General features: G+C 43.5%; 1 protein-coding gene across 7 annotated transcripts in view; it reads left to right on the top strand.

The window, feature by feature from the left end:
- Window positions 1–24712, top strand: part of cpne4b (copine IVb) — a 344224-nt gene that overhangs the window by 220591 nt on the left and 98921 nt on the right. For all 7 annotated transcript variants that reach the window (XM_073024315.1, XM_073024310.1, XM_073024312.1 and 4 more), the window contains one exon: window positions 8145–8216. In XM_073024315.1, coding sequence (XP_072880416.1) covers window positions 8145–8216 — 72 coding nt within the window. The remainder of the gene's footprint in view (window positions 1–8144; window positions 8217–24712) is intronic.

The following is a 24712-nucleotide window of genomic DNA, read 5'->3' as shown; positions in this document are numbered from 1 at the left end:
TACCGGCGCTTATCTCTTCAAGCGGCTCAGGTGTTACACCTGTCCATTCACCTCCTCCCTCACCTCAACTCACAGTCCTAAACAGTCCTTTCAGGCGAGGCAGCACTTCACCTGTAAATCCGCTGGGGTTGTCTATTGTGACCGGTGTTCACGACCTGGCCTCCTTTACCATGGTGAAACCCATCCTAAATGGGGGGACTGCTTCATTGAGCACCTTCACTCCATCTGCCAAAAGTGGAACTTCCTGGTTTCAAAAGTTTTAATTCCGGTTCCTGTTCCCATTCCAGCATGTCAGTCCACAGCCTCCTCTTATGCCTTATATTCTGTCTGGGTTACCCCCCAACCTGATGGCATGAATATCGATTTCTCCTTCCAGTAAAAAAGAATTTTCCCCTGTCCCTCCCCTATTCTTCTACTCCTCACTCTGGCCTTTTACCTCTCCTCACCTGCCTATCACTTCCACCCTGGATCCCTCTTCCTTCCCTTTTTCCCATGGTCCACTCTTCTCTCCTATGGTACACTCTTAGAAACATAGAAAACCTATAGCACAATACAGGTCCTTCGGCCCACAAAGCTGTGCTGAACATGTCCATACCTTAGAAATTACTAGGCTTACCTATAGCCCTCTATTTTACTAAGCTCTATGTACCTGTCTAAAAATATCTTAAAAGACCCTATCGTACCCTTCTCTCCTATCAGATTCCTTCTTCTTCAGCCCTTTACCCTTCTCACCTGCCTGGCTTCAGTTTTACCTTCTAGCTAGCTTCTTTCCCCTCCCCCCACCTTTTATTCTGGCATCTTCTCCCTTTCATTTCCATCCCGAGGAAGGGTTTTGGCATGAAACATCGACTCTTTACTCTTTTCCATAGATGCTGCCTGACTATTGAGTTCCTCCAGCATTTTGGGTGTGTTGGTTTGCATTTCCAGCATCTGCAGACGTTCTCGTGTTTGCGATAAGGATACTGGGATTTTGCAATGAGATACAGAATTTATGAATGGGCAAAAGACTAGCAAATGGATTTTAATGTGGGATACTGTGCATGATGCACTTGAGTAAGAAAAAATTGAAAGGAGGATTATTATCTAAATGGAGAGAAAGACTGCATGAGCCATAAAATGCAGCAAAGCAAGTCCAACAAGTGGTTAAGAAGGCAAGTTGGCATTTTGTCTTCCATTGCAGAGGTTGGAATTTAAAAAGGGAGATTTTGCTGCAATTGTACAGGATGCTGGTAAGGTCCCACTTGAAATGTTATGTAGTTTTGGTCCTCCTACCTAAAGTAGGCATTGGAGGCAGTAAAAACCAAATTCGCCAGCCTAATTCCTTGGATGACAGGATGGTTCTAGGAAGAGAGTTGAGTGAACTCGGCCTTTTCTCTTTGGAGTGACGGAGGATGAGCGGTGACCTGATAGAGGTGTAAAAGATGATGAGAGGCATTGATCATGTGGATAGTCAAAATCTTTTTCCAAGGGCTGAAATGGTTGCCACAAGAGGACACAAGTTTAAGGTGCTGGGGAGTAGGTACAGAGGAGATGTCAGGGGTAAGTTTTTTATTCAGTGGTGAGTGCATGGAATGGGCTGCCGACAACAGTGGTGGAGGCGGATACGATAGGGTATCTTAAGAGACTTTTGGATAGGTACATGGAGCTTAGAAAAACAGAGGGCTATAGGTAAGCCTAGTAATTTTTAAGGTAGGGACATGTTCGGCACAACTTTGTGGGCCGAAGGGCCTGTATTGTGCTGTAGGTTTTCTATGTTTCTGTGTTTTAAACAGTTTTTGCCTCTGTTTGGGAGTTTAGAAGAATAAGTGGTGACCTTGATCAAAAGTATGAGATCTGAAGAAGAGCTTGACAAGGCGTATGTTGAGATGCTCTCGATGTTGAGAGCGTCTCGAGCAAGGGAACATATCTACAAGATAAGGTGCTGGTCATTTAAAACTGAGGTATGTAGAAATTTCTTCTCACAGAGGGTGATGAATCTCAGGAATTCTCTTCCTCAGCAGGTGGTGGAAGCTGAATCAGTGGAAGTGGTATATTGAGGAATAAAGGGGCATGGAGAAATGGCACAGTAGAAGAGTTGAGAGCAGCATTGATTGGCCGCGGCCATATCGAGTAACAGTTTAGGCCTGAAGACCCTGCTGGCCTACTCTTGCTTTCTGTGTTCTTGTCTCACTCCATTCCTTTCACTGGCTCAGTTTGTTAGTTTATTTTGCTTTGTATCTCACTGCTCCCCATCTCTCTTTCTCTTCTCGCCTCGCTCCCGTTCTGCCTTTCTTTCTATCCCGGATTCCTCTCACACTGTTATGTGTCTGTTTCTTGAGATCCTTTCACCATGATCTAGACGCCTAAGAACTGTTGAACTAACCTTCCAGAAATTGATATTGCCCTCTGGTGACTGATTTGATTCACTGCATTGCCACCCTCGCTTTTTCTTGATAAATAAATGAACTGTGTGTCTTTCACATATATAAATTTTGTTTCAAAGAATATTGTAGAAATTTGCATTGGAGCACAGAGGAGTTACTACATGGGATAGCCATAAACACAAGAGATTCTATAAACCTTGAGCGACACGGGAAATGCTAGAGGAAATTAGCAGATCAGGCAGCATCTATGGAGCTGACATTTTGGGCTGAGACCCTTCATCAGGGCTGGAAAGGAAGGGGGCAGAAGCCAAAATAAGAAGGTGGGGGAGGGGAAGGAATACAAGATGGCAGATGATAGGTGAAACCAAGTGAGGGAGAAGATGAGTGAGTGAAGTAAGAAGCTGGGAGGTGATAGATGGAAGGGGTAGGGTGCTGGAGAAGAAGGGATTTAATAGGAGGGGACAGTGGACCATGGAAGAAAGGGAAGGAGGAAGGTAACTAGAGGGAGGTAATGGATAAAGAGAGAAGGAAGTTGGGGGAGGAGGAGTTACTAGCAGTTACAGAAATCAATATTTATGCCATCAGGTTGGAGGCTGCCCAGCTGAATTATGAACATCTCCCACCCCTCCCCCACAATACCTACCTTTCCCCTCGCCTACCAGCTTGCACTCCTTCCCCTTCCCCCATCTTCTTATTCTGGTTTCTGCCGCCTTCCTATCCAGTGTCGGTCCGAAATGTCGAATGTTTATTCTCCCCCCGGGACAGCCAGCAGTATTAGAAAGGCCAGACAGTCACGGTAGCATAGCAGTTGGCTCAATGCTGTTACAGCTTGGGCACACTGGAGTCCAGAGTTCAATTCTGGGGCCGTTCTGTCAGGAGTCTCTGTATGCGGAATGCGTGGTTCTTGGCTGGGTCCTTTGGTTTCCTCCCACACAGTCCAAAGAAGTACCAGGTAGGTTAATTGGCCGTTGTAAATGGTTGCGTGATTAGGTTAGGGTTAATCGGGTTTGAGGGGGGTGGCTGGGACAGCGTGGTCCGAAGGGCAGGAAGGGCCTACACTGCGCTGTATCACTAACACAAAATAAATAAGCAAAGATACTCAGACCAAAGGGTTAGATCTGCGTGTCTGCTCTTCCACCCTGACGTTTTGTTGGTGGGTGGAACCTTTAGACCTAACTCACAGGTGAGAGCACAAAGACTCTGGCTGACGATGCAGTGCTGTAACATAGCAGCACGCACCGTCAAGAGTGCTGTCGTTTGGAATGAATAATAGGCCGGCTTGTTCTGCTTTGGTATCTGGAGACGTTATCGTATCACCGCCACCATTTTGGAGAAGAGCTGGGAGATATCCCTGTTATCTTTTATTACAGTGCTCTCGTGGGAAGTGGATGCTGAGGCAAATATTTATCTCTGAACTGACATATTGAATGGATGATTCTATTTCTGGGAGCTGGTCTATATACAAAGCAGATATGTTACTTGCTACATTACAACAGTAACTGCTCTTTGTTGATTATGAAGTACTTTAGGATGTTCTAAAATTACAGTAGGTATTATAGAAGCCCAAGTCTTTCTTTTTATTTTTGAAATTATTGAGCAATGTGACTTGGAAAAGCAAAGGTTTCTTTTAACAGTACAGTATAAGATCAGGCCCTTTGACCCACGCAGAAATGACTTAAACTGTACATCTCCATGTACATAGTTTATATCATCATTTATTTATTTGTCTGTGTAAAAGTCTCTTAAACATTGCGATCATAACTGCTTTCACCACTTGCCTGGTAGTACATTTAAGGCACTCTCTATAAACCGACTCTCTATAAAAAGAAACATAACTTGCCTCATATATCTCCTTAAACTTTCCTCCTCTCACCTCCTCTAGTATCTGATATTTTCACTCTGACCAGCTGTGCTCTCTACATTCCTAGCAAGTTCATATACTTTGATCAGGTCACCCACCATCCCCCCGTACTCCAGATCGGACATTCTGAATTTATTTAATCTGTCCTTATAGTATCTACTCTCTAATACAGGCAACAAGGATGAACCAAGATCTGTTGAGAGCCAGGTCAGTGGCATTCAGGTCTGGTTGGTCTGGCTACCAAGTAAAATACAAGAAGTCTAGGTATGATCTCTGGAAAGTCGCCTCACATGAGTGGCCATTCCAGGCCAAACTGGAATCACTGATGACTGCTCAACAGCTGTGGCAGGGCCTGAATGCTATCACCTCCTACAAAGTCAAACCAAGCGACATGGGTGACGACAAGGTATCATTCCCTGATGAGCTCGATGCCTTTTATGCTCACTTCGACAGACAAAGCGGGCAACTCCCACAGCCCCTGATGACCCTGTGATTTCAGCCTCTGAGGCTGACGTGAGAGTGTCCTTCAGGATGGTGAACTTACGGAAAGCATCTGGGCCAAGCGGTGTACCTGGCTGAGTAGTGAAGACCTGTGCTGATCAGCTGTCTGGAGTGTTCACTGAGATCTTTAACCTCTTGCTTCGGCAGTCTGACGTACCCACCTGTTTCAAGCAGGCTTCAGTTATCCAGGTGCCCAAGAAGAACGTGGTAACCTGCCTCAATGACTATCATCCATTAGCACTCTTACATCCACTCTGATGAAGTACTTTGAGAGGATCATGATGAAACTTATCAACTCCTGCCTGAGGAGTGATTTGGTTCAGCTCCGATGACATTTCATTGGCTCTTCACTCAGGCCTGGAATACCTGGATGGTGAAGATGCATACATCAGGATTATTTCATTGATTACAACTCTGCGTTCAATATTATCAACCCCTCAAAACTAATCCTTGGCCGCTAAACCTACTGGTGTAACTGGACTCTCAATTTCCTCTCTTGCAGACCCCAGTCAGTTTGGATTGGCAACAAAATCTCTCCCACAACTGCCCCAGCACAGGTGCATGGCTGTGTGCTCAGCCCCCTGCTCTACTCACTTTATATTTATGATTGTGAGGCCAAGAGCAGATCCAATATCATAAGTTTGCTGAATGAACAACTGTTGTTGGCCAAATCAAAGGTGATGATGATGAATCAGCATATAGAAGGGAGATTGAAAACCTGGCTGAGTGGTGCCACAACAGTAACATCTCACCCAATCTCAGCAAGACCAAGAAGCTGATTATTAACTTTGGGAAGAGGAAGCTGGGGGTACATGATCCGGTTCTCAGTTGGGGATCGGAGGTGGAGAGGGTCAGCAACTTTAAATTTCTCGGTGTTACGATTTCAGGGGATCTGTCTTGGGGTCCGGCATGTAAGTGCCATTACAAAGAAAGCACAGCAGCAAAGAAAGTTCGCAGGGATTTGTCATGTTATTTAAAACTTTCATAAACTTCTGTTGACGTGTGGTGGAGAGTAGACTCATTGGTTGCTCCATGTCCTGATATAGAAACACTAATGCCTTTGAACAGAAAAGCCAACAAAAAGCCCACCATTGGGAACTTCTACACAGAGCACTGACACAGGAAAGAAGCATCCCTCATCAAGGAGCTCCACCATTCAGAAAAGAAGTGCCAGAAAGTGGGATCTCCCAGTGGCCACCCACTTTAATACCACTTCCCATTCCCATTCCCATTCCAATATGTCTGTCTAAAGCCTCCTCCACTGTCATGATGAGGCTACACTCAGGTTGGAGGAACAACACCTTATATTCCCTCTGGGTAGCCTCCAAACTGATGGCATGAACATCGATTTCTCAAACTTCTGGTTATGTCCCTCCTCTCGGCTCCACCATTTCCCCATCCCCTTTCCCCTCTCTCACCTTATCTCCTTGCCTGCCCATTGCCTCCCTGTGGTGCTCCTCCCCCCTTTCTATCTTCCATGGCCTCTGTCCTCTTCTATCAGACTCCCCCTTCTCCAGCCCTGTATCTCTTTCACCAGTCAACTTCCCAGCTCTTTACATCATCCCTCCCCCTCCAGGTTTCACCTATCGCCTTGTGTTTCTCTCTCCCCTCCCCCCACCTTTTAATTCTATTCCTCAGCATTTTTTCTCCAGCCCTGCCGAAGGGTTTTGGCCCAAAACGTCAACTTACTCTTTTCCATAGATGATGCCTGGCCTGTTGAATTCCTCCAGCATTTTGTGTGTGTTGCCCCCACCATCCAGGCCATGCTCTCTTCACACTGTGCCATCAGGAAGAAGGTACAGGAGCCTCGGTAACTGCATCACCAGGTTCGGGGAATAGTTATTGCCCCTCAACCATCAGGCTTGTACGACAGGTGACAACCTCACTTCACTTGCTCCATCACTGAACTGTTCCTTTAAGCTGTGGTCTCACTTTCAAGGACACTTCATCTCATGTTCTCAATATTTATTACTTGTTTGCTTATTTGTTTATTTATTTATTATTTCCTTTTCTTCTCTCTTACTTTTTGTATTTGCACAAATTGTATTTTCTTTTAATCTTGGTTGTTGGCCACCCATTGGATGCAGTCTTTCATTGATTCCATTGTGGTTCCTGTATTTACTGTGATGCCTACAAGAAAATTTATCTCAGGTTTGTACGCCTATGGTGAGATACTGTTAATGAACTTCGATAATAAATTTACTTTGAACATTAAACTTCTCATCATTAGTTTCCTTCCTTCCATTGTCTTTCTCCTTCTTATATCTGCTGCCCCAAAAATTTATCTCCAGCCCTCAAGCTATCTGCACTGCTTTAATGTTCATCCCGCAAACATTCTTGAACGTAGTCATCCAGCACTGCATGTAAATAACAAAATAATTTACTAAAATCGTCAAATCATTCCAGAATTCCAGTCCAACTATTTTGACCACTAATCTAACTATTTCATGTAATGACCATTTCCACAAGTTCCACAAGTTTAGATCTTGGCACTTTATACAGAGTGAAGAGCAGGTTAGAGATGGGCTCTTCTTATGGTGAGCTATCAGATGATATGAAAGCAAGAATGTAATGTTGAGGCTTTATAAAGCACTGGTGAGACCTCACCTGGAGCATTGTAAGCAGTTTTGGGCCCCTTATCTAAGAAAGGATGTGCCGACATTGGGGAGGGTTCAAAAGAAGTTAATGAAAATGATTCCAGGATTGAAAGGCTTGTCGTATGAGGAGCATTTGATGGCTCTCGGCTTCTACTCACTGGAATTCAGAAGAATGAGGGGTGACCTCATTGAAACCTATCAAATGTTGAAAGGCCTTGATAGAGTGGATGTGGAGAGGGTGTTCCTATGGTGGGAGAGTCTAAGACCAGAGGACACAGCCTCAGAATAGAGGGGTGTCCTTTTAGAACAGAGACGAGGAGGAATTTCTTTAGCCAGAGGGTGGTGAATCTGTGGATTTCATTGCCACAGGCAGCTGTGAAGGCAAAGTCATTGGATATATTTAAGGCAGAGGTTGATAGATTCTTGGTTAGTCAGGGCATGAAGGGATACAGGGAGAAGGCAGGATATTGGGCTTAGAGGGAAAATAGATCGGCCATGATGAAATGACAGAGCAGACTCGATGGGCCAAATGGCCTAATTCTGTTCCTATATCTTATGGCCTTATACATAGTTTTCAAGCATTGGCCACTATGCCCTGAGCTACTAAGGTCCTATCCTTTGGTATTTCCTTCCTTCCAACTTTCTATCTTTCTTCTCTCCTTTAAATTCAGGACATTTGACTGCATGGAAACTGCTACTTAACTGAAGTTGCCTTTCCAATACTTGTAGCTGTGTAAGATGATTCAAAAGGTATTCGCCCTGTCTCATTCTCTGCCATGACCTGTGAGATATTATTTGTCTTGTTTGTTTGTTTTCTTACAGATTATTTCCCAGAGGAAGCTTTCCAAATCACTCCTGAAACAGGGGAACACCGCAGGAAAATCATCAATTACAGTAGGTCATTTCTGGTGTTTAGCCTGGAGTTTACAATGAGAATATCAGTAATGAATAGTGAAATGGAGGAAATCTGACTAGACACATAGATGTGGAAATCCTGATGTTGCTGTCAGTGGTTTCTTGCTCCTCTCCGGAATGTTCTGCTGCAGCTTTCTCCCGCGTAGTCTTCCAAAATGAGTGACCTGCTATGCAATTCAGCTGTTCATCAACTATTACAACTGGCTTTAAAAAAATAATGATTTTCTTTGATGTATTTGAATACATATCGAGTCATAATTTCTTTTTGGCAACATGCTTCACTAACATAAGAGCTAAATTTGAGGAAAAAATAACTAATTCCTCACGGCATTGGAGAGGGTCCGGAGGAGCAACATTCCCTTTATTTATTTTCGCAGCTGTGCAGACCAACCGTTGCTCTGAGCGGGAAATTTTTACACGGCCTGACAACTGCGCAGCACTTTAATAAAACATTGTATGAAAGAAGATTCCAGCTGTGCAGCAACAAAGGCGATGTACTCAAGAGCACGTCAGATACTGTGGAGCTGTTCACCCACACAGCTTAGAAGGAACAGTGCAGAGGAGGTTCATGAGAATGATCCCGGCAATGAAAGGGTTTACATATGAGGAGCGTTTAATGGCTTTGGGCCTGTCCTCACTGCAGTTTAAAAGAATACAGGGCATCTCACTGAAACCTACTGAAGATCGAAAGGCCTAGATAGATGGGATGTGCAGAGCATCTTTCCAATATTGGGGGGGGAAGTCTAGGACCAGAAGGCACAGCCTCAGAATACAAGGATGTTCCTTTAGAAGAGACATGAGGGGAATTTCTTTAGCCAGAGAGTGGTGAATCTGTGGAATTCATTGCCACGGATGGTGGTGCAGGCCAAGCCATCCAGTATATTTAAAACAGTGGTTGATGAGTTCTTAATTAGTAAGAAGGTTATGGGGAGAAGGCAGGAGAATGGGGTTGAGATGGGAAATAAGTCAGCCATGATTGAATGGCAGAGAAGACTCGATGGGTCAATTGGCCTAATTCTGCTCCTCTGTCTTATGGTCTCATTTTTCTAATCCCTGGTTTTCTATGGTTACCTTGAAAGCACATGATTCAAGTCCCACTTTTGAGTTTGAGCTCAAAAAGAGTGGAGGAGCTATGTTTTTCCTTTGGTACGAAATGTTTCACTAAAATTCCACCTACTCTCTGAGGAAGGAGAGAGTACCCTAGTTATTAATTATTCCTTCATCATCAACATTTAGAGGAGAATATTAGGTCATTATAGCACTGTGCTTCCTACGTTATAACAGTGACTAAACTGCAAACATAATTGCTTATGTATAACCTGCTTTGTGATCCCTACAGAGGAGTTCAAAAGGAGCGGAAAAAAAACAATTCTGTTTTTCAGTACAAATGTCTTCCGATGAACTTGTGATATTTTTGTCTTTTTTATTGTTTCTCCAGTTTTCAAAGTGGGTGATTTTTTTTTTAATAGCTAACAGCTTGAAGGTGGCCTCCTATTGCCGAACAAAGCGGTCACAGATATGCTGGGAACCACCTTATGATCTCACTCCATCTTTCCAATGACAATGGAAAAGGCATTTGGCCCTTTGGAGTCTATTCACGTTCACAGAGCAATCTCATTCCTCACTAATTTTTAATTTAACTTATTCTCCCAGATGGCATGGTTGCACAGTAGCTGGCAAAAACGTCAGTACAATGCCACCTACCTGGGATTAGTTCTACTGCTGCCTGTAATGAGTGTTAACTCTCTCCCACATGATCACACGTGTTTCCTCCAGGTGCTTCGGTGTCTTCCCATGTTCCAAAGACGTACAGGTTAACGGGTCTCGTGACCTTGGGTCATCGATCGAGTATTCTGAGGGTTCTGAGGGTTTTGCCATTGCTTTGTTTTGTATTTTATGCATTTTATTTATTATAGCTATCTGTATTGTTTCACTTCGGGTTTTTTATGTGTTAAGTCTTCTCTAGTTTACATTTAAGTTGTAATTGTCCTTCAACACTTCCAACTAATTCTCTGAGACTTTGCAGGAGTTCCGTATTGTTGAGCTTCGGCTTTTGAATGTGTTATTGTTAGCTCTTCTCCAGTTTACATTTAACTTGCAATTGTCCTTGATTACTTCCAGGTAATTTGCTAAGATGTTTCAGGTGCCCAACTGAGTATCCTTGGACTTTTGTCTCTTATTCGAATACTTCCTTGTAAACTTGGGATTAATCTGGGGCTTTATCAGCTGGGCACAGATTCCTTCATGCCCTGGAGTGTATTTCAAAGGGCAGTGCTAACCCCTCGTTGGCTTGGTCGTCCTGATCCTTGCCTAGTGAAGTTCTGGCCGAGTAATCCCAAGTTATCCAATATCTTGCAAGCTTAACTGTTTTTTTTGTTAATAAAATTCCCAGCTTTGTTTAACCCTTCCCTGTCTCTGTGTGATCTGGCAATTGGGTCCGAAGGGGGCCGTGTGACAGTAGGTTATTTGGTCACATCGGTGTAATTAGTGGAAGGACCTGTTTACTGTGCTGTAACTCTAAGTAAAAAAAAATAATTAACATTTTCAACAATTCTACCATCCAGCTAAATAAAGCCCACCAATCTGTATGTACTTGGGATGAGGGAGGGGACTGGTGCATCTAGAAGAAACCGGTGCGAACAAAGGGAGAACATTCCAACACCACACAGACAGCGCCAGAGGGTTCGGATTGATCCTGGATTGCTGGAGCAATGAAACGACAGCTTCACCACTGTGTCCTCTCCATCTACACTGGTTCTTCCCTTGCCCAGCCAATCACTGCCGCATCCATGTAGTGCAACAGTTCCATTCCGCATCGGATTGCTCTGATTCCATTGTTAGAGTGGCATCCTACATCCTTCGTCTGAAATGAAAGGCGAATCCTAGTTTTGAAAAGAATGTACTGTCTTTGTTCATTAATCTAAAACTCAGATTTCTCATCAGGGCATACTAAACACTAACAGCGATTGTCTATCCCAGTGGACAGGCAGGGAGAAGTTGTTACTGACAGTCAATCAGCATGATTTAAAGCTCAGGCGATTTTGTAACCCATGACATGAAATCACTCTATGAATAGAGTTTGTAAATCAGCCTCAGTTCTTTCAGTTGTGAGTATGTTCAAAAACACTTATTCATGTTTATTCTTGAAATGTGAGCTTTGCTGGCAAGACCAACATTTGCTACTCTGAACACCAGTCCCTCTGCTCCCCTCTCTTCCACCAAGGATACCTTCAAGAAGCTTGTAAGTTCTTTTTGAAATGTTGCGTTCTATGCAGGCTGAAGGCACTGTACCACCAGCAGCTACTCCCTGATTGAGATTGGGGCTAAATGTTTATAATACCTCTGTCCTGGATGGTCTCAAGCTCAGCTGTGAAAGGAGGAGGGTTGGGCATGGGGCTAGCGATCCCACTCAATCCCATGTCCTTCTCGCCATATCTTTTGATGCTCTGGCCAATCAGGAAACTATTAACTACCGCTTTAAATACACCCACAGACTTGGCCCCCACCGCAGTCTGTGGCAGAGCATTCCACAGATTCACTACTCTCTGGCTAAAAAAAATTCCTCCTTACCTCTGTTCTAAAAGGTTGTCTCTCAGATTTTGAGGCTTTGCCCTGTCGTTCTGGATATCCCCACCAGAGGAGACATCCCCTCCATGCCCTATCCTCACCCTATCTAGTCCTTTCAACATTTGATAGGTTTCAATCAGATCCCTATGCGTTCTTCTAAACTCCAGTGAGTACAGGCCCAAAGCTGCCAAATGCTCCTCATATGTTAACCTCCTCATTCCCGGAATCATCCTCATGAACCTCCTCTGGACTCTCTCCCATGACAACACATCCTTTCTGAGAAATGGCACTCAAAACTGTTGACAATACTCCAAGTACGGACTAACCATAGTCTTATAAAGGCCCGGTATTAGCTCCTTGCTTTTATATTCTATTCCCCTTGAAATGAATGCCAAATTGCTTTCTTTGCTTCTTGCTTTTGCATTTGCTTTCTTTACCACAGACTCAACCAATAAATTACCCTTCTGGGAGTCTTGCACGAGGACTTCCAAGTCCCTCTGCACCTCTGATGTTTGAATTTTCTCCCATTTACATAATAGTCTGCCCTATTGTTCCTTTTACCAAAATGCGTTATCATACATTTCCCAAATACAGTATTCCATCTGCCACTTTTTTTTTGCCAATTCTTCCAATTTATCTACATCCTCCTGCAATTGCATTGCTTCCTCAGCACTACCTACCCCTCCACCTATCTTTATATCATTCGCAAACTTTGCCACAAAGCCATCAATTCCATTAATAAAATCATTAACAAGCAACGTGAAAAGTAACGGTCCAAATATTGACCCTTGAGTAACACCAATTGCCACTGGCAGCCTACCAGAAAGTTCCTCCTTCATTTCCACTCACTGCCTCTTGCCTGTCAGCCATTCCTCTGTACATGCCAGTATCTTTTCTGTTACACAATAGGATTTTACCTTGTTAATCAGTTTCATGTGTGGCACCTTATCAAATGCCTTTTGAAAATCCAGGTAAATGACATCCACTGCTTCTCCTTTGTCCACTCTGCCTATTACTTCCTCAAAGAACTCTAACAGGCAAGATTTCCCTTTACAGAAACTTTGCTGACTTTGACTTATTTTATCATTAGTCTCCAAGTATCCCAAAGCCTCATCCTTAATGATAGACTACAACACTTTCCCAACTGAGGTTAGGCTAACTGGCCTATTATTTCCTTTCTTTTGCCTTCCTCCCTTCTTAAAGAGTGGAGTGCCATTTGCAGTCTTCCAGTCCTCTGGGACCATACCAGAATCAAGTGATGCTTGAAAGATCATGATTAATGCATCCATTATCTCTTCAGCAACCTCTCTCAGGACTGTGGATGTAGTCCATCTGGTCCAGCTATCTTATCCACCTTAAAACCTTTGAGTTTACCTTGCACTTTTCCTTTGTAATCACAATGGCACTTACTCCTGCTCCCAGACACTCATGGACCTCTGGCAAACTGCTAGTGTCTTCCACAGTGAAGACTGATGCAAAATACTCATTAGGTTCATCTGCCATTACTACCCCACCAGCATCATTTTCCAGTGGTCCAATATCAACTCTCACCTCCCTTTTACTCTTTTTGTAATTGAAAAAAACTTATAGTATCCTGCTTTATATTACTGGCTAGCTTGCCCTCATAGTTCATATTTTCCCTTATAGCTTTTTTAGTTGCCCTTGTTGGATTTTAAAAGCTTCCCAACTGTCCAACTTCCCGCTCACTTTTGCTGCCTTATATGCCCTTTCCTTGGCTTTTATGCAGTCCCTTGTTAGGCACAGTTGCCTACCCCGCCATTTGAGAACAACAACTTTTGTGGGACATATCTATCCTGACCTTGTGACTTATTCTGAGAAACTTCACCCACCTCTGTTGTGCTTTCATCCCTGCCAGTATCCAACTCCAGCCTACTTGGGCAAGGTCCTCTCTCATGCCTCTGTAATTCCCCTTATTCCATTGCAATACTGATACATGTGACTTGTGCTTCTCCCTGTCAAATTGCAGTATGAATTCAATCATATTATGATCACTGTATCCTAAGGGTTCCTTTACTTTAAGCTTCCTAATAAGATCTGGGTTATTACACACAACCCAGTCTAAGATGACCTTTCCCCTAGTGGGCTCAAGCACAAGCTGCTCTAAAAAGCCATCTCATTGCACTCAACAAATACCCTCTCTTGCGACCCGACACCAACTTGATTTTCCCAATTCCCTTGCATATTGAAGTCCTCCAATACAATTGTGATACATGTCTTTTCCAGTTCCCTTTGCAATCTCAACCCCACATCTTAGCTACTATTTGGGAGCCTATATGTAATTCTCATTATGGTTCTTTAACCTTTGCAGTTTCTTAACTTCACCCACAAAGATTCAACATTCTCTGACCCTATGTCACCTCTTCCTAAAGACGTAATTCAATCTCTTACCAACAGAGTCACCACCTGTGCCTTCCTGCCTGTCCTTTCGATACAGAGTATATCCTTTGATGTTAAGCTCCCAACTATAGCCTTCTTTCAGCCATGACTCAGTGATGACCACGTCATACCAACCAATCTCTAATTGCGCCACAAGTTTGTCTATCTTATTCCAAATGCTACGTGTGTTTAAATACAGCACCTTCAGTCCTGCATTCTTTGCCCTTTTGAATTTTGCCTCTGTGGTACAGTTTAACTCTTTGCTCTGTTAGCATTTGTACCCCATCATTGGCTTGTCCTTCCTCACATTCATGGTACACCCATGATCTTCTTTTAAACCTGTTGGCTCGTTCTCAGCTCTATCATACTGGTTCCCATCCCACTGCCAACAGCTTCCTGCCTGCAAGAATATTGGTCCCCCTCAAATTCAAGTGCAATCTGTCCCTTTTGTACAGGTCACACCTACCACTGAAGAAGTTCCAATTATCCAGAAATATGAATTCCCGACTGCTGCTCCAGTTCTTCAGCCACACATATCTACCACCTCATTCACTGTCGCGTGGCACAGGCAGCAATCCCAAGATTACTACCATTGAGGTCCTATTTCTCAGCTTCCTTCTTAACTCCCTTCATTCTGTTTTCAGGACCCTCCCCCCTTTTCTACCTATTTCGTTGGTACCAGGATGTACCATGACCTCTGACTGCTCACCCTCCCTTTCCAGGATATTGAGGACGCATTCAGAAACATTGCGGTCTCTGGCACCAGGGAGGCAAACTGCCATCCGTGTTTCCTCTTCGTGTCCACAGAATTATCTATGTGTCCCCTGACTATAGTGTCCTTTATGACTGCTGCCATCCTCTTCAGTTCCCCACCCTTCTGAGCCACAGGGCCACACTCAGTGCCAGAGGCACGGCCACCTTTGCTTCCCTGAGATGGGTCTCTCCCCCCCTCCCAACAAAATGGCATACTTATTGTTGAAGGGGAAGGCCACAGGGGTGCTTTGCACTGTCTGATGTTCTCCTGATAGTCATCCATTTATCCGGCTTCTGCAGTCTTGGGGTGACTACCTCTCTATAGCTCCTGTCTATCATCTCTTCACTTTCCCAAACAAGGTCACTGAGCTGCATCTCCATTTCCTTACCATGGTCAATGCACCTGTGGCCATCGGGGGAGACTGGTAGACCCCAGAAATCCCATATCTGTCACCCAGAACGGAACACTGGCCCTGTAGATATACCCTGGTTCTCTTAAGAGTTAAATAAGAAAAAAAAAAGAAATAAGGAATGAACTTAACTGCTCACCTTGCCTTCTCCTGTTCTTGCCAAAACCCTTTTGAGCCAACGCCTTACCACTCTGACTCAGACCACTCTGATGATGACTGCTCCACTAGATGGTAACCCTCTTTTATGGAGACTGTTGATGGCCTATGACCCAGTGGGGATGATATATTTTCTCAAGACTTTTGTTAGCCATGACTCTGTGAGTAACACTTGCTCCCAACATAACGTTCAAAGTTCAGTCCCAATACTGAGCAAAAATTTAAATACCCGGAGCGTGCAGTGTGCTGTTACAGGTGCTGCTTTTTAGATGATCCCTGATCTTGAGGTCTTGTCTGCTGTCCTCAATGGATGTAAAATATGGCACTCCATTGCAGCAGAAGAGGGGTGTTATCCCCAATATCTTGGCTAGTGTTAACGACTTAATTACCACAACATGAGTGGAAAAAAGGTTATCTAGTGATTGTTTCAATAGTCTATGGGGCCTTGCTGTGTTCAATATATATCTGCTGTGTTTCCTATGTTACAGCAATGTCTTCACTAATAAAGATTTATATCCAGACTCTTCATTCACATTACTATGAATCCTCTTTCTTTTCCTCTCCTAAATTAGGTGTTCCTTAAAACTCATTTCATCTAGCTACGTGTTACATTTATTTGTTTTATTTGGAGATACATCACATTAACAGGCCCTTCTGACTCAACAAGCTACACCACCCAATTACATCATGTGGCCAATTAGCTTAGTAAAACTCACACAGTCATGGGGAGAAAGTACGAACTCCTTACAGACAGTGGCAAAACTGAACACGACTGGTTGACGCTGTAATAGTTTTACACTCTGCACTGCGCTCCCATGCTGCACCATATCAAAGTTTGCTTGATTACACACCTAAGAACTTCTTTGGGAAGCTTTACCATCTTAAAAGATCCACACAAGTAAACAATTTTTTAAAACTGTTATCCGTATATGATATATTAAAAAGTAAAATAATTGTCAAAACTCCGATCCCAATTCATCAATTCATCAGTGACTCCTGACCATCTATCTCCCTGCTCTTCAAATCCAATGGTTTAAAGTCTTGTTGCTTCACTGTAGGGGTTGTGAGGAAAGTATTATTTTTCACTCAGAAGTCTGGAATTCACTACCCATTAGGATGAAAACAGAATCAATCAGTGTCTTCAAAAAATTTATATAGATACTTGAAAGATAGTTATTTGTAGGGCTATGGGAAAAGAATGGTATCGAAAAGATTCTTCTGTCAAAAGTTAGCATAGAACTAAAGTACTAGATAACCTCTTTATATAACAAATCTACTGATGGTATGAGATCTCTAAGCATCTGGAGTTTCACTGTGCCATATAAGACTGCTTCTCTTGGCAACTGAATGGAACCCCGCTGCCAGGAAGAAAGATGTCACCCACAAGTGCACAGTACGGTGGTGACAACACACTGAAACTGTAATAATCTGCCACTCACATCTGCTTACCAGCAACGCTGAACTTAACTGTATCCACTTCTTCCCCAAACATGTAATTTATGTTTGCATCGATTTAGTGATCTTATCCTTGTGTGAATTTAATGCTATTGGCAACAGAAATGTAATGACGGGGACACAAGAATGCCTGCAGATGCTGGATATCCAGAACAATACACAAAACGTTGGAAGAACACAGCAAGGCAGGCAGCATCTATGAAGGGGAATAAACAGTTTTGTGTCAAGACTCTTCCTCAGGACTGGATAGGAAGAGGGGAGAAGCCAGGATAAAAGGGTGGGGAGTCAGTCGTGGAGCAAGAGATGGTGGATGATAAGTGGATCTCAGTCAGGTAGGAGAGTGGGGAATGATGTAGGAAGCTGAGAGGTGATTGGTGAAAGTGACAGAAGTGTGAAGAAGATGTAATTGGAGAGGAGAATATAATGGACCATGGAATAAGGGAAGGAGGTGAGGAGGGAAACTAACGGGGGAATGTGTGAATGATCAGCAGATCGAGAGGGTGGGTGGGGGGGAGAGAGAAGGGGTGATGGAATTGATGGGACAAGGGGAAAGCAAAGGGATACAGAGGGCAGTTGTTACTAGATGTTAGAACAATCGATGTTCATGCCATCTGGTTGGAGGCTACCAGGACGGAAAATCAAGTGATGCTCCACTAAATGGCATTTAGCCCAACTTGACAGTGACTGTGTGTGGACATGTCAATGTGGGAATGTGAAGTGGAATTAAAATAGCTAGCCACAGGAAGATCTTAGCTGTTATAATGAATGGATCAAAGGTGTTCCAGTGCTATCCCTGTGGAATGCAGAGAGAAGAGAGGACAGGAAGACAAGAATGAAGATGGAAACCCTCTGAAAATGGCAGAAGTTTCAGAGAATGATCTGTTGAATCCGGACGCTTGTTGAATGGTAGGTGAGGACAAGAGGAATCCCACCCCTGTTATGATTGGGTGGACAGGTTGAGGGCAGGCATGCAGGAAGTAGAAGAGATGCCAATGAAGGCTGCATTGATAGCGGTGGGAGAGGGACGCCCATTTTCTGGAAAAAAAATATCTTAAATGTCCTGGAATGGAAACCCTCATAATGAGAACAAATGCGGCAGAGATGGGGGAACTAAAAGAAAGGAATTGAATCCTTGTAAGTGACAGTGTGGGAAGATTGTAGTCAAAGTAACTAGAAGTCAATGGGCTTTTAGAAGATGGTGGACAATCTGTCAGTGGATCGATGATGTCAGTGGATTGCACCATTAAGCACATCTTGCCTTTCCTTCCCCTCCACTCACCACTTTCCACAGGGATTCTCTCTCCATGACTCCTTGTCCACTCATCCCTCCACACCTCCTCCTCTCCAGACACTTATCCCTGCAACCGTGCTAAGTGTTACCCCTGCCCCTCCTCCCTCCACATCATTTTTGCATATAGTGCTCCTGGGGTGGCATCTTCTTCATCGATAGGACCCAAGGTAGATTGGGAGACCGCTTCATCGAGCAGCTTCACTCCATCTGCCATGACAGCTAGGATCTGCCAATGGCCAAACATTTCATTCCCACGCTGACATATCTGTCTACTGCCACACTGTGGCTAGGTATAGATATGAGGAACAGCACCTCATTTTCCTCTTTGTAAGTCTCCAACTTGACGGGTATGAACATCAATTTTTCTAACTTCTGGGAACCACTTCTCTTTGTCTCTCCCCTCACCCCCATTGTTATTTCATATCCCACCAGCCCACTACTGCTTCCCTTTCCCCTCCCTGGACCTCTTGATCTGCCTATCACCCACAGAAAAATTTCCTTCCTCTGCTTTCCCTTCCTTGCCTCCTTTCCTTTATTCCATGGGCCACTGTCATCTCCAATCAGATTCCATTTTCTTCAGCCCTTTGTCACTTCCACCTATCAGCTTCTAGCTTCTTGCATACCCTACTCCCACTTGCCTCGCTCACCCCTCTTTTCTGGATTCGTCTGCCATCCAACACCCCTTCCCCCCACCATTTTATACTGGTCTCCCTCTCCTTTCTTTTCAGTCCTGATGAAGGCTCTTGACCTGAAACGTTGACTGTCTATTTCTCTCCATTGATGCTGCCTGACCTGTTGAGTTCCTCCAGCATTTTGCATGTTGGTACAAATGCACTGATAAAAAGATTTGCTTAGAACTCTGAAAATCAGGTCATTGAAGTTTTGACTCTATTCCAGAATGATCTCAAATTTATGATAGGCAATATGCTCTTCAAAATATGATTGCCGTTTTCTATATTAAAATGCAAAGTGCAACAGCAGAGTTTAGATATTTTAGCTTAATATTCCACATTCTCTGTATCATTGAGTCAGCATGTAAGCAGCCCATTTGCAATCAGGGCTGGTGCTAATGCTCCTCAAGAGATTCACCTCCTCATGCGTTCGTTCCTTTCATGTATTAATCTTGCTTCTCTTTAAATGCTGTTCAGCTCATTCGATCCTCCTGGTAGTTTATCCACATAATCATATATTTTGCCTGTAATTTCTCTGTAAATCAGAGTTAAAGTTGATTTATATTTTAACAATGCCTTCTGGCTTATAATGAAGCCTATGGAGTGCTGGTATTTGTTATATGTTTGTTGTAATGGAGCAATAGAAATGGTTTGAGTCAGTAATAGATTTTACATGAGGGAGGAAAGTTTATATGTACAATCGATTGGAAAATGAGGAACACAGATGAAAACTAGATGATTAAATTTTTATATAAATGATCAGATGTTGCTGGACTTTTTGATCGGCAGCTTAATGTGTTGGAAGGAATCATTTGAAGAAGAGCTTGGGAAGTTTTCCCTCCGTAACTTGGCCGATATTTATCCCTCAGCAATTTGACAAAAACAAATGAAATAATGGTGTATGGATGATGGAAGTCTGTGGTTCACACTTTAAGCATTGTAAGTGTGACTACTTTTGAAAAGTATTTCATTGGCTGTAAGAGATTTGTTTCACTCTGAAAAGGACACGAAAAGCATAAATAAAATGCAAGTCTTTCTATTTTCAATCTCAAGCCTGTGAAATTCCATTTTCATGTTTCTGTGTACGATTTTAACTTGATCATGTATTTGGGGGCTGGTTCCTCTACAATAAAAGAAGGCAATGTGTATCCATTTCAAGAACTAGTAGATAATCTGCAGTAGAGACCCGACGTAAATTGGGGGACTGCTTTGTCAAATATTTTGCGCCATCCACCAAAAGCAGAATTTCACATGGAGGCCAACCATATAACCATATAACAATTACAGCACGGAAGCAGGCCATCTCGGCCCTTCTAGTCCATGCTGAGCGCTTACTCTCACTTAGTCCCAATGACCCGCACTCAGCCCATAACCCTCCATTTCTTTCTGTAATTCCTACATCCATTCTTGATCTGACATGTCAGTCTATGGCCTCCTCTTTAACCATGATGAGGCCAATCTCAGGGTGCAGGAGCAAAACCTCACATTCTGTCTCGGTAGCCTCCCACCTGCTGGCTTGAACATCCATTTCCCCTTCCAGCAATTTTTTTCCTCACCCTTCCCTGTTCTATTCCCCACTCTAGCCTCTTATTCCTTCTCCTCACCTGCCCCTAATACCTCCACTTGGTGCCCCTCCTCCTTCCCTTTCTCCCATGGTCCACTCTCCTCTCCTGATCATAATATGGTGGAATTCTTCATTAAGATGGAGAGCGACATAGTTAATTCAGAAACAAAGGTTCTGAACTTAAAGAAGGGTAACTTTGAAGGTATGAGATGTGAATTAGCTAAGATAGACTGGCAAATGATACTTAAAGGGTTGACGGTGGATATGCAATGGCAAGCATTTAAAGATCGCATGGATGAACTACAACAATTGTTCATCCCAGTTTGGCAAAAGAATAAACCAGGGAAGGTAGTGCACCCGTGGCTGACAAGGGAAATTAGGGATAGTATCAAGTCCAAAGAAAAAACATACAAATTAGCCAGAAAAAGCAGCACACCTGAGGACTGGGAGAAATTCAGAGTCCAGCAGAGGAGGACAAAGGGCTTAATTAGGAAAGGGAAAAAACATTATGACAGAAAGCTGGCAGGGAACATAAAAACTGACTGTAAAAGCTTTTATAGATATGTGAAAAGAAAAAGATTGGTCAAGACAAATGTAGGTCCCTTACAGTCAGAAACAGGTGAATTGATCATAGGGAACAAGGACATGGCAGACCAATTGAATAACTACTTTGGTTCTGTCTTCACTAAGGAGGATATAAATAATCTTCCGGAAATAGTAAGGGACCGAGGGTCTAGTGAGATGAAGGAACTGAGGGAAATACATGTTAGTAGGGAAGTGGTGTTAGGTTAATTGAAGGGATTAAAGGCAGATAAATCCCCAGGGCCAGATGGTCTGCATCCCAGAGTGCTTAAGGAAGTAGCCCAAGAAATAGTGGATGCATTAGTGATAATTTTTCAAAACTCCTTAGATTCTGGATTAGTTCCTGAGGATTGGAGGATGGCTAATGTAACCCCACTTTTTAAAAAAGGAGGGAGAGAAAAACTGGGGAATTATAGACCGGTTAATCTGACATCAGTGGTGGGGAAAATGCTAGAGTCGGTTATCAAAGATGTGATAACAGCACATTCGGAAAGCGGTGAAATCATCGGATAAAGTCAGCATGGATTTGTGAAAGGAAAATCATGTCTGACGAACTTTATAGAATTTTTTGAAGATGTAACTAGTAGAGTGGATAGGGGAGAGCCAGTGGATGTGGTATATTTAGATTTTCAAAAGGCTTTTGACAAGGTCCCACACAGGAGATTAGTGTGCAAACTTAAAGCACACAGTATTGGGGGTATGGTATTGATGTAGATAGAGAATTGGTTGGCAGACAGGAAGCAAAGAGTGGGAGTAAACGGGACTTTTTCAGAATGGCAGGCAGTGACTAGTGGGGTACCGCAAGGCTTAGTGCTGGGACCCCAGTTGTTTACAATATATATTAATGATTTAGATAAAGGAATTAAATGCAGCATCTCCAAGTTTGTGGATGACACAAAGCTGGGCGGCGGTGTTAGCTGTGAGGAGGATGCTAAGAGGATGCAGGGTGACTTGGATAGGTTAAGTGAGTGGGCAAATTCATGGCAGATGCAATTTAATGTGGATAAATGTGAGGTTATCCACTTTGATTGCAAGAACAGGAAAACAGATTATTACCTGAATGGTGGCCGATTAGGAAAAGGGGAGGTGCAACGAGACCTGGGTGTCATTGTACACCAGTCATTGAAGGTGGGCATGCAGGTACAGCAGGCAGTGAAAAAGGCAAATGGTATGTTGGCATTCATAGCAAAAGGATTTGAGTACAGGAGCAGGGAGGTTCTACTGCCGTTGTACAAGGCCTCGGTGAGACTGCACCTAGAGTATTGTGTGCAGTTTTGGTCCCCTAATCTGAGGAAAGACATTCTTGCCATAGAGGGAGTACAAAGAAGGTTCACCAGATTGATTCCTGGGATGGCAGGACTTTCATATGAAGGAAGACTGGATCGACTGGGCTTATACTCACTGGAATTTAGAAGATTGAGGGGGGATCTTATTGAAACGTATAAAATTCTAAAGGGATTGGACAGGCTAGATGCAGGAAGATTGTTTCCGATGTTGGGGAAGTCCAGAATGAGGGGTCACAGTTTAAGGATAAAGGGGAAGCCTTTTAGGACCGAGATGAGGAAAAACTTCTTCACACAGAGAGTGGTGAATCTGTGGAATTCTCTGCCACAGGAAACAGTTGAGGCCGGTTCATTGGCTATATTTAAGAGGAAGTTAGATATGGCCCTTGTGGCTAAAGGGATCAAGGGGTATGGAGAGAAAGCAGGTACAGGGTTCTGAGTTGGATGATCAGCCATGATCATACTGAATGGCGGTGCAGACCCGAAGGGCCGAATGGCCTACTCCTGCATCTATTTTCTATGTTTCCTATCAAATTCCTTCTTCTCCAGCCCATTACCTTTCCCACCCCACTGGCTTCACTGGTCACCTTTTTATCGTGTTGTCTTCCCCCTTCTTTCCCAGACCTGGAGCAGGGTCTTGGCCTGAAACATCAACAGTTTATTCATTTTCATAGAGGCTGCTTGACCTGCTGAGTTCTTACAGCATTTTGTGTGTGTTGCTCTGGATTTCCAGCATCTGCAGAATCTCCTGTGTTTATGAAGTAGATACTCTGCAGTATTGTGGGACAAGTTGATTAGACGATATATCAGATATCTTCCTACCTTCCCCCTCTCACCTGGATTCAGCAATCACTCACCAGCTCGTGCTCCTCCCCCTCCCATCACCCTGTCACTCTGGCATTTAACCTCTCTTTTTTCCAGTCCTGATGAAGGCTTTTGTCCCGAACTGTTTATTGCCCTCCATTTATGCTGCCTGACTTGCTGAGTTCCTCCAGTGTTTTGTGTGTGTTGCTCCTGATTTCCAGCAATTGCAGAATCTCTTGTGTGTTCATTCATTTCAGTCTTTTGTTCTGTAAGATGCATAGTTTACATAGTCAAAACATATGTTAGTCAAAAAATAAAATATATATAATGCAGGAATTTGAATAATCATCATGTTATTCCAGCTAATTACCAGTGGCATGACATCAGTTACATATTTCAACCATTTAGTATGTACTGGATACTATGTAGTATGTATTACAGCCCTTGGAGAAGGCCTGATGTCTTCCTTAGTGAAGGACTGTGCTATGCATAGTTTCAGCAGCATTTTCTCTTCAACTGTAGAGTAGGCCAGGTTAAAGCACCTGGGGTGGGCACCACTTTGCTCAGGTAGACCAAAAGGCATCCTTCGTTGAGTTTGAGGTTCTTTCACAGTAAGTGGTGTTTGCCTCTGGAACATTGTGCTGTGGAGCAGTTTGAGACCAGTCTTGACGCACGCCACAGCACCTCTGACAATGCACATTCTAGAAGGAGATGCATTTCCAGTGCTGTCATTGTGAGAGCAAGTTGGGCTATCACTGATATTCTAACCATGCACAGGTGTATCATACACAACGAAACCTGCAGATGCTGGAAGTTCAAGCAACACACACACAAAAGATAGTAAGAGATTTGAAAGTAGGAGGGGGAGGGGGAAATCCGAAATGATAGGAGAAGACCGGAGGGGGTGGGGTGAAGCTAAGAGCTGGAAAGGTGATTGGCAAAAGGGATACAGAGCTGAAGAAGGGAAAGGATCATGGGACGGGAGGCCTCTTACGACCTTTTCTTTCAGTTAGTCCTGACAAAGGGTCTCGGCCCGAAACGTCGACGTTGCCTCTTCCTATAGATGCTGCCTGGCCTGCTGGGTTCCACCAGCATTTTGTGTGTGTTACAAATATACCATTGTGGGTCTCTGACTTGTGGGTTGTAAAAGACTTCCAGAGAATATTTCTTCCCAGAGCTCATCAGCCCCCCTGCAGTTATAGTGAGTGAATCATCGACTAACCCCCTCTTGGTGATCACAACCTTCATAAGGTATTGTCTAAGTTTCAGTTCAAGGAAAGGTGAACTCTACAAAGACAAGCATTTACTTCCATCATCTGTCTCTCTATGATCACTAAGGAAACCCTGCTTACTTTATATTATTATTAAAACCTTTTCCACACAGAGGCCTTCTATGTTATACAGGACATTTGCACTACAGTTTAAACGGTGGTTGTGTGGCTGGAACAGGGTTGAGTCCAGTCTAGTTGAGAGTATTGTCATGTGCAGAAGTACGGTGAGCTACAGGTGTGATGAAAATCTCACAGCAATGTTACAGGCACA

This window comes from Hemitrygon akajei, chromosome 20, assembly GCF_048418815.1.
Source record: "Hemitrygon akajei chromosome 20, sHemAka1.3, whole genome shotgun sequence".
NCBI classification, from domain to species: domain Eukaryota; kingdom Metazoa; phylum Chordata; class Chondrichthyes; order Myliobatiformes; family Dasyatidae; genus Hemitrygon; species Hemitrygon akajei.
This window is presented reverse-complemented; position numbering and strand designations above follow the sequence as displayed.